The sequence below is a fragment of the Egretta garzetta genome, unplaced genomic scaffold (genome assembly GCF_000687185.1).
Source record: "Egretta garzetta isolate BGI_Z169 unplaced genomic scaffold, ASM68718v1 scaffold365, whole genome shotgun sequence".
Lineage (NCBI taxonomy): Eukaryota > Metazoa > Chordata > Aves > Pelecaniformes > Ardeidae > Egretta > Egretta garzetta.
This window is the reverse complement of record NW_009259602.1, coordinates 1,101,837-1,119,488: the sequence shown is the minus strand read 5'-3', so window position 1 is coordinate 1,119,488 and position 17,652 is coordinate 1,101,837. Positions and strand designations below refer to the sequence as shown.

The 17,652-nt window shown below is 58.7% G+C and overlaps 4 protein-coding genes across 5 annotated transcripts in view; 1 reads left to right on the top strand and 3 right to left on the bottom strand.

The window, feature by feature from the left end:
• Positions 1 to 2,474, bottom strand: part of CBL (Cbl proto-oncogene) — a 45,057-nt gene extending 42,583 nt beyond the window's left edge. Inside the window, exon 1 of the mRNA XM_009638450.2 lies at positions 2,451 to 2,474. Within this exon, the coding sequence (XP_009636745.1) occupies positions 2,451 to 2,474 (24 nt within the window). The remainder of the gene's footprint in view (positions 1 to 2,450) is intronic.
• A 448-nt stretch (positions 2,475 to 2,922) lies between these two features.
• On the top strand, positions 2,923 to 6,699 carry CCDC153 (coiled-coil domain containing 153). Its single transcript, XM_009638449.1, is given in 7 exon segments — positions 2,923 to 2,989; positions 3,719 to 3,784; positions 4,994 to 5,113; positions 5,768 to 5,860; positions 6,253 to 6,326; positions 6,328 to 6,384; positions 6,460 to 6,699. Coding segments are annotated over 7 exon segments (717 nt in total).
• A 666-nt stretch (positions 6,700 to 7,365) lies between these two features.
• Positions 7,366 to 10,964, bottom strand: PDZD3 (PDZ domain containing 3). Its single transcript, XM_035893939.1, has 10 exons — positions 10,814 to 10,964; positions 10,105 to 10,132; positions 9,691 to 9,755; positions 9,265 to 9,476; positions 8,922 to 9,108; positions 8,698 to 8,834; positions 8,412 to 8,616; positions 8,027 to 8,223; positions 7,677 to 7,847; positions 7,366 to 7,434 (listed from the first exon to the last, which is right to left on the bottom strand). Exons 1-10 carry the CDS (start codon positions 10,827 to 10,829, stop codon positions 7,390 to 7,392), a joined length of 1,263 nt encoding a protein of 420 aa, XP_035749832.1. The 5' UTR covers positions 10,830 to 10,964; the 3' UTR covers positions 7,366 to 7,389.
• Positions 10,965 to 11,095: 131 nt separating this feature from the next.
• NLRX1 (NLR family member X1) overlaps positions 11,096 to 17,652 on the bottom strand; it is a 7,856-nt gene continuing 1,299 nt past the window's right edge. Inside the window, exons 3-10 of one of the 2 annotated variants that reach the window (XM_035893938.1) lie at positions 16,852 to 16,979; positions 16,585 to 16,645; positions 16,081 to 16,178; positions 15,257 to 15,873; positions 13,373 to 14,787; positions 12,463 to 12,549; positions 12,101 to 12,352; positions 11,096 to 11,956 (exon numbers count right to left, since the gene is read on the bottom strand). In XM_035893938.1, coding sequence (XP_035749831.1) covers positions 11,638 to 11,956; positions 12,101 to 12,352; positions 12,463 to 12,549; positions 13,373 to 14,787; positions 15,257 to 15,873; positions 16,081 to 16,178; positions 16,585 to 16,645; positions 16,852 to 16,972 — 2,970 coding nt within the window. In that variant the 5' untranslated portion in view covers positions 16,973 to 16,979 and the 3' untranslated portion in view covers positions 11,096 to 11,637. The remainder of the gene's footprint in view (positions 11,957 to 12,100; positions 12,353 to 12,462; positions 12,550 to 13,372; positions 14,788 to 15,256; positions 15,874 to 16,080; positions 16,179 to 16,584; positions 16,646 to 16,851; positions 16,980 to 17,652) is intronic. The other variant, XM_009638420.2, reaches the window with a different exon arrangement.

Genomic DNA, 17,652 nt, shown 5'->3' with positions numbered 1-17,652 from the left:
CCCGGGAGCTGGCCCTGCTGGCGGAGCAGAGCTCCCCTGCGCTGCTGGGCGGACGCTGAGCAGGAGCAAAGCCAGCCACAGAGCCAGCATCTCCTCCGCAGGGATGTAAACGGGAACAGCTAGTGGTGCTTTGGTGCAGTTGGAAGGCACCCGGCTGCTCTCGGTGTCTTCAAGGCGTCTCCCTCTGCGAAGGCAGGAAAAGCTCTTTAGAGCTGCTATCCCCATTACCTGCAGCCCGGCTCCAACACATCCCTGGGGGTGGAAGAACTCACGGACCCAGGGGGGCAGCGAGAGTGGACAGAACAGGGAGAGAAAAGGACACCAGGGAGCGGGTCAATCTTTTGACGGAGCTGACAACACCAAACCTTCAGAAATTACGACATGGGCTCAAAAGTAAATTCAGTTCTCTTTCTTCACTGCCTTCAGATCCTCTTTTCAGCCTCCTTTCCCAGGCAGTAGAACACTTCCTTTGAAAAAAAAAAAACCAGCTGAGGCTGGTCAGCATCAGTCTCAGAGCATGGGCTTCAAGGAGGCAAGAAGACAAAACAGCAAATGCTGCAGTTTGGCCAGCCTCACGTTGGGGAATGTGAGAATCGAGAGACTGGGCTCAGCCCCGGAGGTTGGACAGCACAGCCTTAGCCTCTGGGGAGCTTGGCTCCACACTGGAGGTGAACCCCATGTCAGAGCTCATCCCTTTGCTTCCCCTGTGGCACCCATGCACCCACTCTCACACAGCAGCTAGGAGCCCTGGGGTGCCACAGCAGCATGGAAAAGCCACTGCCCTGGTACACCATCTGCCACAGGAGAGACATGCTAAGCTCTGGTGCTGCTGAGCTGCGGTGCTGCCAAGAGGGAGGCCGATGCATGCTGCCCCTCTCCCATCCCTGCCCTGGCTGCACACACACGCTGTACATCAGCCCGCTTGGGTCATGGCAAAGCACTGCGCTGTGCCACACCACCCCAGCTCCCTCACTTCTTTCTTCCACGAGTCTCTGCCCGGGACCAGGGCTGTCTGTTGGCTGATGGCTTGTGATGAGGTCCTGCACAGCACATGGCTTGCTGAGCTGTGGCGTCAGAGGAGCAGGACAGCGGGAAGCAGCATGCAGCAATAGATGTAGAAGAGAACCCTGCCTAGATGAGTTATAAAACTCTCTGTCTTGATTTTACTACCTTTGGTAAAGCTTGGTAAATATTTCTGGGATGGGCAGCTCCTTGTCTGGCTTTAATTACCTGGGCAAATTTTCCTAAGGATTATATTGACCTCAAATATGTCAACATTTATTGAGGCTGTGTTCCTGAGGCTTTTCCCATTAGATGCTAATGGATTCTGGCTAATAGTCAAGCCGGAATGACCACCAGAGGGTGCCCTGGCCAGCTCCAGGATACCGCAAGTACCTGGGGAGAGGGCTGGGGAGGGTTACACCAGCTTTGGGGAGCCAAATATAAAAATCACCATGGCCCCAGTCCAAAGAGATCTGGGAACATGCTTGAGCAATTGCATTCCTAACTATCTGCTTCTCTGGGGCATAATTCACTCCAAGTCACAGCTGTATTTATGTGTGAGTTTTCCAGCAAAGGTTGCTTTCTCTAGTGCACCTTGTTGCCCACATGTATCTCATGTGTGGTTGTGGGTCAGAGAAGCGTCTAGGGCCCTTACTGATCATGCCAACCAAGGCGGGGTGTGTGTGCTCCCCTTTCCTCTGTGCCCCTCGCTGCCAGCAGCCAGCTTCCAGGCCCACGCCCACACTGATGCCCCTCTGATTGCTTGGCTCTGCATGGCTGGGGAGTGGTTTCAGATGGAACACTTCCTTTGAGCACAAGGTGCATGCCTGTGCACAAGGTGCATGCCTGCACATCTGCACAGGGGAACAGCCCCCACCATCATCCCTGGCCTAGACCCAGCTCCCTTGGCTCTCCACACCCAACCTGCTGCCCTGCCAGCTCCTCCAACAGGACTGCAGTGTCCCTGCTGGGTGTCCCTGGGTTGCCCTGGCAGCAGATGGCCCTGCAGCTTCCCCATGCACCAGCTCCATGCTCCCGCTGCCTGCCTGGCTCCTGCTGCCCACAGACCCAAGGAGGTCCGCGTCCTACTGAAGAACTGCAGTGCACCCAAAAATCACCTGCTTGCTCCCAGGTATTTGGGTTTAATCATGTCCTGAGCAGAAATAGCAGTTTACAATCTTCTCCCTTCCTTCCCCTCCTATTTTATAAAGAAGATCCAAATGCAGCTGCAGTCCCCAGGGCAAAACTCGCAGTGCTGAGCAGGAGGGTGTGCCGGAGAGGAGAGCCAGGGCAGGAAGGGAGGAAGACGCCAGGCTTGTTTCAGGCTGTGACCTGGGAAAGTCACCCTCCCCACAATGTCCCCATTTCCCCACAGCTCAGCTGGACCTGTGCTGGGGCTGCTCTGGGACTGCCGCTCTAGGACATGAAGGAGATGAGTTCCAACCTACCTGGTCAGAGCTGTGTCCCACCATCCTGCAGCCAAACACAACCAGTTCAGTGCTGGGGAGTGGGCCCGGCTTTGGAGCACCCCAGCACTGCACTGAGCACAGGGCATATTTGATCCATGCTTCTGTCACAGGAATGAGTTGCTCAGCTGCTGCAAGGCAGAGGCAGGTTTGGGGACGAATAGCAACCTGCCTTCATTGCAGATAGTTGCTACAACAGCAGGGATTAGCTTGAAGGCAGCTGCTGCCTTTTGAGGGACTGAGGTCCATGCTAGCAGCTGGGACAGGGGCTGGGGGGACCCCCATCCTGCTGGAGCCACAGCAGCTCCACATCTCTGTGTCTCGCCTCCTGAGGAGGGAGAGGCCTTTTCCTCCATGTGCTGGGGAGGGCCCACTGCCTCTCCTTTGTCCCCCAAAAGTCCAGTGAGTGATCACCAGTTGCTGAGAGGGACCGCTGGTATCACTTTGCAGGAGGATGCCTCTGAAGAGCAAAGGGAAAGGCAGAAAAGGAGTGAGGCAGCAGCAGAAGAGAAATATAGCAGGTGAGTCTGCGGTCTTGTCTCCCTCCAGCCAGTAGGAATGTGCCTCTCCTGTCCCTTCCCTGCTGCTTCCCAGCCCCAGCAAGGGCAGGCATCATGGGTGTTGCTGGAAGCATCACACTCGGGCTCCACGGGACAGCTTGGCTGCAGCTCTCGCATCTCCCCTGGCCCTGCTCACCCTGTGCCAGGGCAGCAGCACAGTTACAACTGATGAGATAAAGGAAACAGGGCAGTCCAGGGTCCTGCCCAAAGCACCCTGCATCCCACTGCACCCTCCAGCCCAGCAGGATCTGGGGGAAGGTCAAAGAGAGTGGCTCTGCCAGGCCCCAGCCTCTCCTACACACCTCTGAAAGTGGAAGTGTTCACCAGGCTGCAAGAGGGTCTGGGTTGGTGTTTTCGAAGGGATCCCCAAGCCCCTATGCACAGCGCCTACTGTCCCACCTTCACTGCAAAATCCCAGCCCTCAGTCCCAAATGAGAGTACATCTCTCCAGGGCAGCCGCTTCAAGTAAAACCGGCTGCACCTTGACTCTGTGTCTGACAGGTGTTTGCACAAATACTGCCTTGGTGCTGGTGTTTGAGCAGGAGGTGTGTCCCAGCCAAGATTTCCTGGGGCAAACCTCCCAAGGCAGGCTGTCCCTGGGCCATCTGACAGCCTTCGGTGTCCCTGGGCCAAGCCCCTTTTAAAGAGCTGCTCTTGGTGCTGTCCCTTCCTTCTTCCCTCTGGCTGCAGAAAGCCAAGCTGAAGAGAAGTACAGGAAAGCAGCACAGGAGGCTGACATGCCAAAAGAGCACCTGGGTAAGTTGGAGAGCAGCCAGGGGCTGGGGCAAGCAAGGTACGCCTGCTGCCCTGCATGTACTTCTTAGGTACTAGCCCTTCCCAGCAGCGCGTCACACCAGAGGATGGCACACAGCGTCCCTTGCATGTGGGCTCCAGCCCAAGGGGCTGCCTGTGCTGTCCCAAGAGTCCCTGGTGTGCAGTGCAGCAGCTGCTTACAGAGGTGAGGAATGCTGCAGAGATGGCAGAGAAAAAGAAGAGCAATGCAGAAAGTACATGGGAGGTGGTGGGGATGTTGCAATGCGGCAGACCCCTGGAAATGTTTCCCCAGCATGGAGCTGGGTTGGAACCAAGCCAGGGGTTTCTTGCTATGAATCATAGAATTGTTTAGGTTAGAAAATACCTTTAAGATCATCAAGTCCAACCGTTAACCAAACACTGCCAAGTCCACCACTAAACCATGGCCCTAAGCACCACATCTACATATCCCCCTCCAGGGATGGGAACTTGACTCCTTCCCTGGGCAGTCCATTACAATGCTTGACAACCCTTTGGGGGAAGAAATTTTTCCTAATATCCAATCTAAACCTCCCCTGGCACAACTTGAGGATATTTCCTCTCATCCTATTGCTTGTTACTTAGGAGAAGAGACTGACACCCCCACACACACACACACACCCCGTCTCGCCCCTCCTGTCAGGCAGTTGTAGGGAACGATAAGGTCTCCCCTCAGCCTCCTCTTCTCCAGGCTGAACACCCCCAGCCGCTCCCCATCAGCCTTGGGCTCCAGACCCCTCCCCAGCTTCGTTGCCCTTCTCTGGACATGCTCCAGCCCCTCCATGTCCTTCTGGGAGTGAGGGGCCCAACCCTGACCCCAGCATTCGAGGGGCAGCCTCACCAGTGCCCAGGACTGGGGCACGGTCACTCTCCCAAGTGCTGCTGGCCACACTATTCCTGATACAACGAGATTCACTCTGGTTCAGGCAGGGCTTGGGGCTAGGCATGGTCTGGGGAAATGTCCACATCCCCCTGGCTTTAGGGACAGAGAAAGGCTAGGAATAACTCACTGCTGGGCCAAGGTACGGAGGAGGTACTGGGCAGGGAACAGCCACTCAGTATGGTTTGGATGGTGCCCTTTGACTGCCCATGCTCAGGTCAGGGTCATGGTGTGGGTCACCTGTCAGGAAGCACGTTGTCCCCATGGCAGTCCCGTGCATCTCTGGCTCACAGTTCCCTGGAGGGACATAACCTGGCAGGCAAAAGCTGACAATGAAGTGCTGAAGCAGAGGCTGTGGGACCTGGAGAAAGCGCTGGAGCAGGCACAGGAAGACAAACGAGATATTCATGAAGGTGAGGGCAGAGGTGGGAGGGGGCAGTGGGACAGATGCAGGGACCCCACACCTTGGCGCTGCTGGGGGAAGCCAGCCAAGCTTATCCCACCTCTCCCTTGAGCCTTGATTGCTCAGCCCTAAGCCACCCTGCTGTTGGCTAGCCCTGCTCCCTCCTGTGCTGTCAGCGTGCCAAGGCTCTGCACATGGACTCGCTGCACTCCAGTTGCCTGTACTCAGCACAGGAGGAGGAGACCACAGAGGCAGTGACTTCCCTGCCTGCAAAAGTCATTGCCTCGCCATTTCCGTTAGTGCTCAAGAAGGGGCTGATTTTAGCAGAGGTAAAACCTCAGCCAGAGGTTTGCGGTCTTTGCCACATGCAAAACTCCGTGTTCATTTTCACTCTCCCACGCTCAACAGAGATGCAAAACTTTCCCTCCAGGGCTCCCTCCTGCCCCCCCGCCCCCTCCCCGGCATTGTCACGGCGCTGCCAGGCAGGGAGAGGGTGCACACGCGGCTGCTTCTGATGCGTCACCCTGCAATGGGAGCCCTCCGGTCAGGCCTTGCTGGAGAGCCCCTGCCTGGCCACAGGTGCTGGGATCCAAGCACAAGGACTGCCTGCTTGTTCCTCCTATAGTCACCTCATTCGGTCCCTTCTCCCCTCCCTGGCTTCCAGAAATGACCCAGCAATACCAGGAGCTGCAGAAGCAGAGGGCAGCCCACAGCCAGTGCTTGGAGGTGAAGGTGAAGAGCCTACAGGAGCAGCTCAGTATGGCCCCCCGGCATGCCTGCCCCTCACCATTGGGTGGGGATGGGGTTTGCTCCAGGGCAGCAAAGTGCACCTGGGGGGAGCGAGGGGAGATCATGCCTGCCCCTCACCATTGGGTGGGGATGGGGGTCATTCACCCTGTGCTGTCAGCACGGCAGTAGCTGAAAGCAAAGCCTGACCCGGTACATCCCTGACCTTGGGAGATGCTGACTGCAAAGGGGATGCTGTGATCCCATTCCTGTCCCAGAGCCCTCTGCCACCATGGGTATGAGGGGAATTGGGCAGGGGCTGTGCTGCACCCTGCCTGCACTCTCCCATGCACTGGTCATGCAGTGCCAGGCTCCTGTGCCCATGTGCTCAGTGTCCCCTGCCTCTGTCCCTGCACCCCACAGCCACTAGGCTCCGGGAGAGCCAGCAGACCCAGGAGACTGCCCCCCAGGCACTAGCAGAGAGGGACAGGACCATCGGCTCAGCTGCAGGGCAGTCTCAATGCCATGGAGAGGGAGTATAAGAAGATCCTCCATGTGAGTGGGGACGTGGCTGTGGGTGGCTCCCCTGACAGCACGGTCCCCCTTCCTCACCATCCTCTTTCCCACCAGGGTAGCCTGGACCTTGTACTGGCCAAGATGGCAGAGGCCAGCCAGCACTGGGAAGAGGTAGGAATGACCATTACCATGGAGAACAAGGAGCACCTACAGGAGTTTGGCCTCAACCCCCTGGAAATACAGTGCCCGGGGGACCCCCGGGAGCAGGACAGGCTCTCAGCCCCTACCTGCCTATCAGCACACTTGGAGAGCTTCCCACATCCACTGCCCCACACCCCAGCTGCCCCAGGCTAGGTAAGAGAAGATAGGTCCTGTCTGGCCCTGGGATGCACTGTTGAGTTACAGTCCTGTCTATAACATTACCCACACAAACAGCAGTGTGGATTTGTCCTTTAATCACACCCCAGATGGGTGACACAGGAACAGTGCTGTGATGGGGGGCGGACACTCACTACCCACAGGTTCACAGGGCGCATGAGAGGAGGAATGCAAGAGAGACGTCCATGCAGTGCAGACCTGAGCCAACTGGCTGAGAGGCAGGGGGTTCCTCCAGCTCCCATCAGCCTCCGCTGCTCCCTTTCTCCTTTGCATAGCGTCCCAAAGGCCAGCCCTGGGCTGAGCCAAACCTCAGGCTCTCCAGTCCCCTGGATCATGGCGTGGAGGGCAGTGCCTTGGCTCTCCTGGGAGCTCCCAGAGCCTGGAGCTGGGCAAAGTCTTCAGTGCAATATTCCTAGATACCCCTGGAAGCAGCTGGGCAGGCAAAGACACAGGTCTGTCTTCAGGTTACAAGAAGCCACCACCATGGTTAATAAAAGCTTGGAGCCACCCTCGGTCAGTGGAGATGAGTCTCTGGGAGGTGTGATACTGCAAGCCCCATCGCGGGCAAGGAGACACAGCAGCTGTGCATGCAATGGCCGTGCTGAGCAGCACTGTGCCCTCCGGGGAGCTGGGGAGCCTGGCCGGAGGCAGGGTGCGCCTGGGTCACTAAAACGCCTGGTGCAGCCTCCTCTGCTCCTCCTGGTGCGGGCTCTGTGGGGACACAGCGGGGGGTTGTGGGCAGCACACATCCACCCACCCCACCCTTGCCCCATGGGCAGGTTGGAGGGGTCTTTCTACCTGGCCCCTGCGGCCAGGGCACCATGCAGACCCCTCCTGCCAGTGTCACAGGTGCCAGGGGAATATTAGGACAGGCAGGGCAGGAGGGTGCCAGGACTCAGAGCAGTGCCGGGCTATGGGCAGCACTGCCATGAGGGCCTGGCAAGAGGGGTTACCTGTGTGATCCCTATACTGTTGGCAGCAGCCACCAGCCAGGAGTCAGGTTCCTTTGGTCCCACTTCAACATGAGAGAGTCCAGGAGAGCCACTGGGAGAGGGCAGGGAGGGCGTGTGGGAGCTGGAGGCAGGGTCACTGTCCTCAGAGAACAGCAGAGGGGACAGCCCGATCTGGAAGAGCAGAAGAGGGATGGCAGTACAGCTCCTGGCACTCCACAGCAAGCTAGGTCCCCTAGAGAGGACCTCACTGTGCAGGCCTGGGGGCAAGACACCCATCCCATCATCCAGCCTTGCAGCACCCCAGGGCTCCCCAGCCAGGGCAGGACCACGTTGGGTCCCCAAAAACCTACCGACTGGTAGAACTCATCACCAGCAGGGTCGATGACCAGCAGCGTCACCTGGTCATCACGGGCAAGGATCCTGAGCACGGTCTGCTTGTGGTCCAGCCCCTCGATGCTCTCACCATTCACAGCCAGGAGACGGTCCCCGTCCTTCATCCCTGCCTGCTCGGCCGGCAGCCCCACATCCACATCCCACAGGAACTGGCCTGCCACAGCGGGACAGAGGGAGCATGGGGAGATGCTCACAGAGGCATTCAGCCAGAGGGGAACTGGGACCACTGACCCCCATGTGCAGGTGGGGACAGGGTCCCGCTGTGAGGACAGGGCTCGCAGCTATTCCCCACCCTCAGGCGTGCCTTGCTCAGGTATGGATTGCCCCCCTCAGCCCCCTCACCTATGGCCCCTGAGCTGCAGTCAGCCTCTTTGAGCAGAAACCCGTAGCCAGCCGGACCCTTCACCATGTGCAGCTCCCGGACCTTGAATGGGAGCCAGGATGTGTCTGCCAAGGCGGCCATGACCCGCAGGCCCTGGAGGCGGTAAAACTCCTCCACAGCACTGGATGCCACCAGCAGTGTCACCTTGCTGCCGCTCTGCTTAAGCTGGATGGGAAACGCAGGGCACTCAGTGACCTTGCCAGCCCCGGTCCTGGTCCCCTGCCCACCTGCGCTGGGAGCACGCACCTTTCGGGTGAGCTGCGCGTGCGAGTAGCTCCTCACGCTGGCCCCATTCAGCTCCAGGAGCCAGGAGCCTGGTGGCACCCCTGCTCTCTCCGCTGGCCCATCCTGCTGCACTGACAGCTGGAAGGTGCCCTTCACACCTGCAGGGAGGAGAAGAGGCAGTCTGGGGACAGCAGGGTGCTGCGTCAGGGGGGCTCACGGTGCCAGCATCCCACTGCCCTCTTTACCTTCCGGACCTGACACACTGAAGCAAAACCCACTTTTGTCTCGCGTGATGTGGCAGAGGCGTGGGCGGATGTCAGCTGGCAGCATCTGGGACAGGTCCCTGTCCAGGGCTTTGGCTGCTTCATAGGAGTCACCATCCAGCACTGCCAGTAGGACCTGGTTCCCACTGGCCTTGATCTTCTGCACCACCTGGAAGGACCCAGGCTGTGAGCCCCAGGCGGGGGGCCCCCCCAACCACAGCCTGTGGGATCAGGGCCCCAGGGAGCCGCAGGGTCCCACACCCTCTGTGCCCCCAGCCACAGAGGACCTGGGCATTCCCACAGCCGCAGGGTACTCCCAGCTTACCCTGTGGTGGTCCATGTGGTCCACAAAGTGGCCGTTGACCTGGAGGAGCCGGTCCCCATCCTGTAGCCCCCTGCGCTGGGCTATACCCCCCAGCTCAACCTGCCGGATGATGTGGCCCCGGCAGCCCAGCTCCTCGTTGAGGCAGAAACCGAAGGTCTCTGTGCTGCCCTTGCTCAGGAGGTAGAAGCGGGGCTCCCCCACGTCCTTGCCATCTGTATTGGGAGCACAGCCTGTGAGCAGGGCCCTGCAGGGATCCTAACACAGGTTCTCCACCCCATCCCAGGCTGAGATCTCCCCATCCCTGCTGCCTTACGTGTTCACCTCCCCAGTGCTCCCCGTCGCGAGAGAGCCCAGGCCCCCAGCAATGTCCAGCTGCCAGAACCCCATGATGACACAGGGATGCCCTGGGGAGATGAGGGTATTTACCCGTGTCCTCAGCCAGCGACAAAGCAGGGTTGTCAATCCCATCTTTGGGGTTAAATTCAAACTTTCTGAAATGATAAAGGGCAGGAGAGGCCACATTGGTGCAGCAGCATGGCCTTCCCCACCACCATCCCCAGCCCTTCCATGGCGAGCCCCCTGTTCCTCCCAGAAAGAGCCAGCCAGGACCACAGCTCCAGTGCCTCCTCTTCCTTGGGAAAGACAGGAGGCAGTGTCCCTCTTGGACTGTCTCCCAAATCTCTCCTGAGCTAACAATTCTGGGAAGACCTTCCTGGGGCAGGCAGCTGGGATTGACAGCAGTGACCCACACCAGCTCAGCTGAAGATGTGCCCCAGCACAGCCTGGTTGTGGGGCCATGAGCCCCAGGAAGCCCCCAGCCAGGGGTAGCTCAGCACTTACATGATGGACTTCTTGTCACCCTCGAGCCCTGCAGAGGGAGAGGAGAGGTCAGTGCAGGATGCAGCAGGCTGGGAGCAGACTCCATGCTCTCGAGCACTCAGGGCTTCTCTGTTTGCAGGCTGAGCATGCCATGCCAGGCGAGATGGTTTTGCCGAGACCACGCAGACCCCCTGGCCCCTCTGTCCCCTGGCCACAGCCTGTCCTGGGCATAGCTCTTCCCTTGGCCCCGCCACCAGTGTCCGCTTGCATTTCAAAGCAGCAGGACACCTGCTGCTTGGGTCCAACAGGCATCTGCTGCTCAGCCCAGTGGGGTCCTGCAGCACCAGGGGCAAAATAGAGCCAGCAGTGGTACGCAGACGGACATTAGTCCTGGGGGTTTACTGGGCTTTTGAGTGAGGGATAAGAAGGGTCATCAGGGGCCCAGAGAGCTGGCTGGAGCTGGGAGATGGAAACACAGGGCTTCCCTTGCACACCTCCCCATAAAACCCCTCCCCACCTCTTCCAGCACAAGGACCCCCAAACCCAAGGAGAGGGGATTCCTGCCAAGCACCCCCACAATGTCCCTCTGCATTTTCCTGGATGCCTCTAGCTCCTTTCCATAGCCTGCCTGGGCTCTGACATTGCCTTGCTCCGTGAGGAAGCAGGGCCTGGAGATGTGCGTATGGGGAAGGGTCTCCACAGGATGAAGCCCCCCTGCCCCGGCACATACCTTTTGTTTGCTTCATGGCTGCAGGGAATGTGAGAGGGAGCAAGGTACAGGGTGAAGTGGCAGGGAAGTCAGTGTCCCCGCCTCTTCCAAGACACCCCAGGTTTAATGGTTAAACAGCCCCGACGTCTCTCCTGCCCTCCCAGCCCTGCGGCACTGTCAGCCCTCACCCAGCAGAGCTAGGAGCAGGGACCAGTACCCTGGGACACCCAGTCTGGGAACACATCCTGGTGTCCCAGCTTTCAGCTGCCCGCAAGGGCAGACCACGGTGGGGAACACCAACTGGTCAGCATGGGATGGAGAAGTGGGCTGTCCCATCCTAGCCCCGTGAGATGGGGAAGGGCCAGAGCCCTCCACTCTAACTGCTGGAGGGTCAGCTGCACCAGCGCCTCCACATTCCTGCCCCAGGAAGGGCCCGGAGAGGAGATCGAGTCTTAGCACCAGTGTGCTTCAGTGGTAACAAAGCGGTGCACTTTAATGCTACCAAAAGTTTCACAAGCAAGCCCGAGCCCTACCTCTCTGCCACTGCTGTGGCTCATGGCTGGGCCAGCAGTGGCCAGGGTGCAGAGGCTGGGTTTCTACAAGCCCAGAAAAACAAGTCCCATTTGCTCTTGCCCTGATCTTTGAATAGTTCTCCCACACTTCAGCCTTGCCCGCAGATGAGAGCTGAGCCCTGTGTACCCAGCACCTTTGACAGCCTTGGTAGCACCCAACCACTAGGCATCTCCATGCGGATAAGGGCGCAGGGGATCTGCTGCTGGGGCATGCTCTGGTGTTTTCTCCCCAGCAGCACTGCTCCCTCCCTGCCCTGCTGGATGGACAGCAGGTTAGAGGGTCCCATGCTGCAGTTCCCCCAGCATCTTCTTGACCTCATTCTCGACTCGTAGGAACTTGGCTTTCCTCCAGGGGTTGGAAGTCTGTCTCCGGCTGCTCTCCAGGTCCTGCAGGATGAGGGCAAGGTGCTGACGAACCCGTTCGCGGTCCCAGAAAGGCAGGTTCTTCTGCACCACGTTCAGGATGTTGGACCAGTAGTCGGAGACGTCGGTGCCTGCTGTAAGGAAGACCAGTGCTCTGACGCCATCCCGGTCCATGCGCAGGTTGTGAAGTGTCCGCTTGCCATCCTCGCTGATGTCGTTGAAGTACAGACTGAGGGTTGAGAGAAAAGGAACGGGAGACGCTGAGGGCAGGATGCAGGGGCAGAGAGGGACTCCCCATTCACTGCCACGGGGAGGGACACTGGGTCAGAGGCATCGCCTGCAAGAGGGAAGAGATGGGGCGGAGTGAACTCACTGCACTTTGTCCAGCGTTGCGTGCTTTTTGGCCACCTCCACCACATGCAGGGCAGCTGTGTCCGTCAGGGAGTTGTAGCCCAGGTTGAGCTCCTGGAGGTGCTGGTTCTTGGCCAGGTGCTGAGCAATGACTTCGGCGCCCTGGTCCCCCAGTGCGGTGTGCAGCAGGGACAAATGGGTCAGCGAGCGGTTGCCTGCCAGCGCCTCGGCCAGGTATTGTGCCCCTTGCACACCCATGGGGTTATTTGCCAGCCTGTGGACACAGGAGCTCAGGGCAATGCCGAGGCTGGGCAGGAGGCCCAGGGCCAGGGCACATGGTGGGCAGCAGAGACAGTTTCATGCAAGGACAGAGGCAGTACTCACCGCAGGTTGCTCACCACGCACTTGTCGTGAAGGAGCAGGTCGCGGATTTCCTTGCAGGCGTCAGAGCCCAGGCTGTTGAGCTGCAGACTGATGCAGAGCGAGACATGGGGGTGGCAAGACCAAAATGGCTGCTACCTGTGGGGCTGACAACCCTGCTCTCTCTGTTTTCCCTGGCCCTCCCCATCACTGTACTACCTGGGCCCCCCAAACAAGGCCATGCAAGGCTTCCTCTCCAAAAGAGAGCATGCTGAAACTGCACCAGAGCTTGGGTAGCATCAGCCAGCAGAGCCAGCGCCAGCAGGAGCAAGGGAGGGGAAGGGGGTGCAGGGTCCGCAGGGGGTGAGTGAAGGTTTGAGGAGGGATCAGGACCGCACCAAGCCCTCCAGAGCATCTGGAAGAGGGCAGTACTGCACAGCCACGCTGCACAGCCCAGGCCACCTCTGCTGAGCACAGCTCGCCGCCCCCTGGGCGACAGGAAGACTGCAGTTCCACAAATGGACTGGAATGGAACCCCCCCTTCAGCAGCCCAGACTCTCACCCTTGGCTGCACATCTCCTGTCCAGAGTTAGGACTAGCAGAGCTAGTGACACAGGGATGCTGGGTGGCTCCGGGGGGGCCAAGCAGCAGGAGGGACCTGGGTCTGCCCAGCTGCAGAGCTGCCCAAGGAGTCCTACGGCAGGGTGTGTTGGGACTGCAAATCCCAGCATGCAGCACCCTAGCAAGGCTGCTAAGGAGCGTTGCATGTCGGAAGCTGTAGTCCCCTAGGCCTGCACCAAGCATAAACAAGGGCATGCATGCCCTTCCCTGCCTTGGCCATGCTCGGGCTCCTAGTGTATCCCTGTGATGGGCAGAGGTGAGGGAGAGTCCCATTTTTGAGCACAGCCCAAAGGCAGAAGGAGGTAGTACTCACTGGAGAGCTTTGCATCGCAGCAGGACAGGGAAGAGTATCCTCAAGCTGCTCGTGTCAAGGTTGCAGGAGGTCAGGTTCAGCTCTTCTACCTCGTGGCATGTGGTGCCCATGACAGACGCCAGGACAGAGCACTTGAGAGGGGTCATCTTGACGGATGAGAGGTTGACAGTCCGGAGGGAACGGATGGCCTCAGCTGTGAAGCGCTCATTCTGGAACTCATGCAGGAAGAAGAGGTAGTCCATCAGCTCAGAAGGAGGAAGCCCTTTGCGGCTGTTCCTGATGACTGTCTTCTTCATAGCCTTGGCAATCTCAAAGGCTGCTAGGTTCTTGATGGAGCAACCCAGCTGCTCCAGGATGGCGCGGTTACGGCGGGACAGTATCCCGCCCATGAAGATGGGGAAGAGCTCAAAGACCTCGTCATCAGGGGCCTCATCAGGGTGACGCATGGGGCCCTCCACACCCAGGATGCTGAAATTGATCTGGTCCAAGACATCATCGTTGTAGTAGTCCTCCTCTTTGAACAGCTCCTCTGCCATGGTGTGGGCAATAGTATCACGGTCCTTACCAGTCAGCCGGGAGAAGTAGCGAGGGAAGATTTTGAGCAGGTTGAAGAGCACTGGCAGGAAGCGCAAGGGCAGCACCTTGGAGATGATACTCAGAACGACAGCGACATCTTCACTCACCTTCCCAATGACCTCTGACAGCTCCTTCCCCACTCTCTGTGCCAGGGTTTTCTTCTCGCCCAGCACCACATACAGTGCTGCCAGGTACTCCTGCATAGCAGGGATGGTGAAGACAAAGGTGTGCTCTTTGCCTGGCTGCACACACGGAGTGAGGAAGAAGCGGAAAACATCGCTGCGGAAGACCTCCAGTAGATTAAGCTCACTTTCAGTCTTCATCTCTACCTCAAAGCACTGCTGCAGGTCATCCTCTGAGAAGCAGGTCTTGCGGGACATCACGCCTTCGTAGGCCAGCTTGCCCACCGTCTTGGCTACGTACTTCATCATGGAGATGTTGGTGGGGTCGGTGCTGTCCAGCACCTCCCCGCTGAAATTGAGCCTCAGGAAGCTGGTGTAGATGCCCGTCAGGGTCTGGCTGGGAGGCACTGTCCTGGTGAAGTAGAGGAAGTGAAGCGTGGTGCACACCAGCCAGCAGTAAGAGGGCAAGAAGCAGGCAGCAGCTATTTGGTTGTGGCGTTCCAAGTTCCTTGACAGCATCTCCACCAAGTTTTCCTGCTCACCTGAGCTGCCTCCTGCACTGTCCTCTCCACTGCAGCCAGGCTGGCTGAGACGCATCTGGAAGTACAGCTTCTGCAAGTTGGTGTCGGAGAAGCCACAGATCTCGGCGTAGCGGCCCACATACTTGCCAGGGATCCGGCGCACTGCCGATGGGCGCGTGGTGACAATGATGCTGGCCTAGAAGCAGAGGGCTGGGTGAGTTTAGAGGTGCTCCCTCTGTAGCTTTGATTTATAAGCTCAGCAGGGTTCCAAGCGCATAACCCACATATAGGTACACAAGTATCACGCTACCCATGGGCTGGGGTTCAAGAAGCTGCTGCCCAAAGGGCATTGGTTCAAATCTGACCCAGGCAGAGGGGACAGAAGAGCTTTCCCCATCCCCTACTAGACGTATATAGAGTCTGGAAGACCACAGCCCAGAAGACTGCCTTCTTTGCCTTACCAGGCCTCCCCAAAAATCCCACAGAGACAGACCAGTAACAGTGACATGAGGCCACCTTGGTGAGTCCCTCCAGCAATAGAGGCTGCCTGTTCACTCACAGCCAAACCGGACTACAAGCAATTAGCACAATGGCCATGCTTGCAATGCCCCAGGGCTCACCCCCAGCCTTACTCCAGTATGAAGGAGCTGGAGGGAGACACTGACCTCTGGCAGAAGGTATTTTCGCAGCAGGTTGACCACAATGGCAGAGGGAGGCACAGGCTCATTGGGGTCACAACACAGCTCCGTGCCAGCCAGACGGAAGTCCAAGTTGAGGCGCTCCAGGCCATTAAGGATGAAAAGCACCTTGAGGTTGGAAGCACCCAGCATCGGCACCACTTCCCGGAGGTGCTGGTACTTCTTGGTTATAAGGCGCCGCAGGGAGATGGGGGCATGACTATGGGACAGATCCTCACAGGAGAAGGGGATGAGCAGCTCAAAGCGGGGTAGGCGACCATGGCACCAGTCTACCACCATCTTCTTGATGAGAGTGCTCTTCCCTGTGCCCACAGTGCCGTACAGCACCACATTCTTCACCTGCCGCCCACAGGCATCCACATCAAAAAGGTTCTGGAGGCTGATAACATGGCTGCAGGGCTGCTGGAGCTGGTTCTGGATGGTTAGGTCAGGCGAGGGCTTCAGGATCTCCTCCAGAGAGCTCTCCCGAATCACTGGGTCCACATGGACTGCGCCCAGTGAGAAGGAAGGGCCAAACTGCCTCTCTTCATTGGGCTGGTGGCTGAACCACGCAGACAGGCTCTTCTGGTGTTTCTTGATGGCATCTGGGAAGAAGAAAGTGCTCGACAAGATAAGGGCTTCTCACCAGCAGGTGACTGGGGAAGTTGCCTGCCCCAAGCCACTGCAGTGAGGTGGCTGCAGAGAGGACAGAACCCAGTTCCTGCTAACCCTCACATTGCCCAGGACAGCAACTGCCCCAAACCTGCTGTATAGGACCCTCCATCCTCTTCAGCACAGGGCTGGGGGCTTACCAGAAGAGGCCACATTCCTCAGCTGGGACAGGCCATGGCGAGAGGAGCTGGGCTGGACAGAGTGCTCCTGGGACCCTCCCTTGTAGCGAACACAGCCCCTGCAAGAGAAGTGAGTGCAACAAGGAGGGCAGGGGCCAGCAGCTCCAAGCCCTGAGCAGATCACATGCAAGTGCCGTGGGAAGTGCCGAGTAGAGCCAGCTCATCCCTTCCTTCCCCCACACCAAGGGAGAGTGCAGGGCCAGGGCAAGGCACAGCTGGCAGCTGAAGGCAGGTCAGCAAGCCATGCACCGTGCCTCCCCAGCAAACCCACGGCGAGGCAGAGAATTTGGGCTAAATTCACCACAGGCAGGCAGTTGGGTCTGGGTTGTTTTCTAGGTGGAGGCAAAGCAGCGTCTCTGCCCACAGAGCCCCAATAGTCCCAAGGCAGCCAGCTCAGCCACCCAGCTCCCATGGCAAACAGCCACAAGGCAGAATGGGCCAGGCCCAAGCGGTGTGGCACTGTACCTGGAGAGGGAAATGCCTCTTGCGCAAAGGATCTTCCTGAGGAAATAGCTGCCTGCAGTGCCTGGAGGAGGAGGGAATAAGATCGCACATGGTCAGGGATGGCCACCTCCAGCCCAGCAGAGCTTACACCATGGAGCTCACTGGCTCCACATCCTGCTGGAGTGACCCGCAGACTGCACAGGCTCCACTGTGCAGCTGGGGAGGGATGTCCACCAGGGACAGGATGGATTCAGGGTCACAGCACCACAGGCGCAGAGTCCGGCTCACCTGGCACTGAAGCAGCACACAGGTACACACTCCGGGTCCCCCTGCTCCCTGGCAGAGATCGACGCAGCTGCATCCAGCTGCCCCAGGACAGGCAGCACTGGCATTGCATGGCCCGTGACATCCTCTGCCTGAAAGAGAAATGATAGCCTGTGAGGCAGGCTGAGCGCCTGGACCTGCCACTTCCCTGCCACAGCCCAGCTCTGCAGCCTGAGGCTGTACCTACCCCCACCCCAGCCCAGAGATGCCTGGATCAGGAATGACCTGCTCCCACATCTGACCCCACAAACCCACTGGCCGTGGCTGGCAGTGGTGGGCCAGCCAGCAGGGTGGCTGGAGCAGAGCTGAGCTGGCAGAAGCACATCCCACCTCAGACTCCCCATCCAGCACCCTTCACAGACCTACCTGGGCATCACCGGGGGCAAGCCACCTAATTTACCGGGGGCACAAGGGGCAGAGGACGATCTCCTCCCTATTAGCAGCAAAAAGTCCCTAGCCCAGACTCGGCTGGAACAGCTAGAACAGCTATCATAACAGAGAGAACAAAAGTGCAGGGGAGAGGGAAGGCTTTCTCCTCCCAGGCTTGAGGACTTGACATTTTAAGGCTTTGTATTAGAACAAACCAACCGCCCTCCCCAAAATCCTGTAAAAACAGGAGCTGGGGCTGGGAAAGAGGAGACAGCAGGGAAGGGCTTAGGAAAGGCAGAAAATAAAGGTGATCCCATATCCACATGCATGGTGGCTCCCCCTAGTCCGGCACCAGCGTGCCCCAGGGCTGGCCCATGGTGGCCAGCCCCGCCCGGC

What these genes read in the sequence shown, in the direction of transcription:
- PDZD3 (XM_035893939.1), bottom strand. An exon ending in GTGATGAGTTCTACCAGTCG is followed by an intron (nt 7,848 to 8,026) that starts GTAGGTTTTTGG and finishes CTGCTCTTCCAG; the next exon opens with ATCGGGCTGTCCCCTCTGCT. An exon ending in ACAGTATAGGGATCACACAG is followed by an intron (nt 7,435 to 7,676) that starts GTAACCCCTCTT and finishes GTGTCCCCACAG; the next exon opens with AGCCCGCACCAGGAGGAGCA.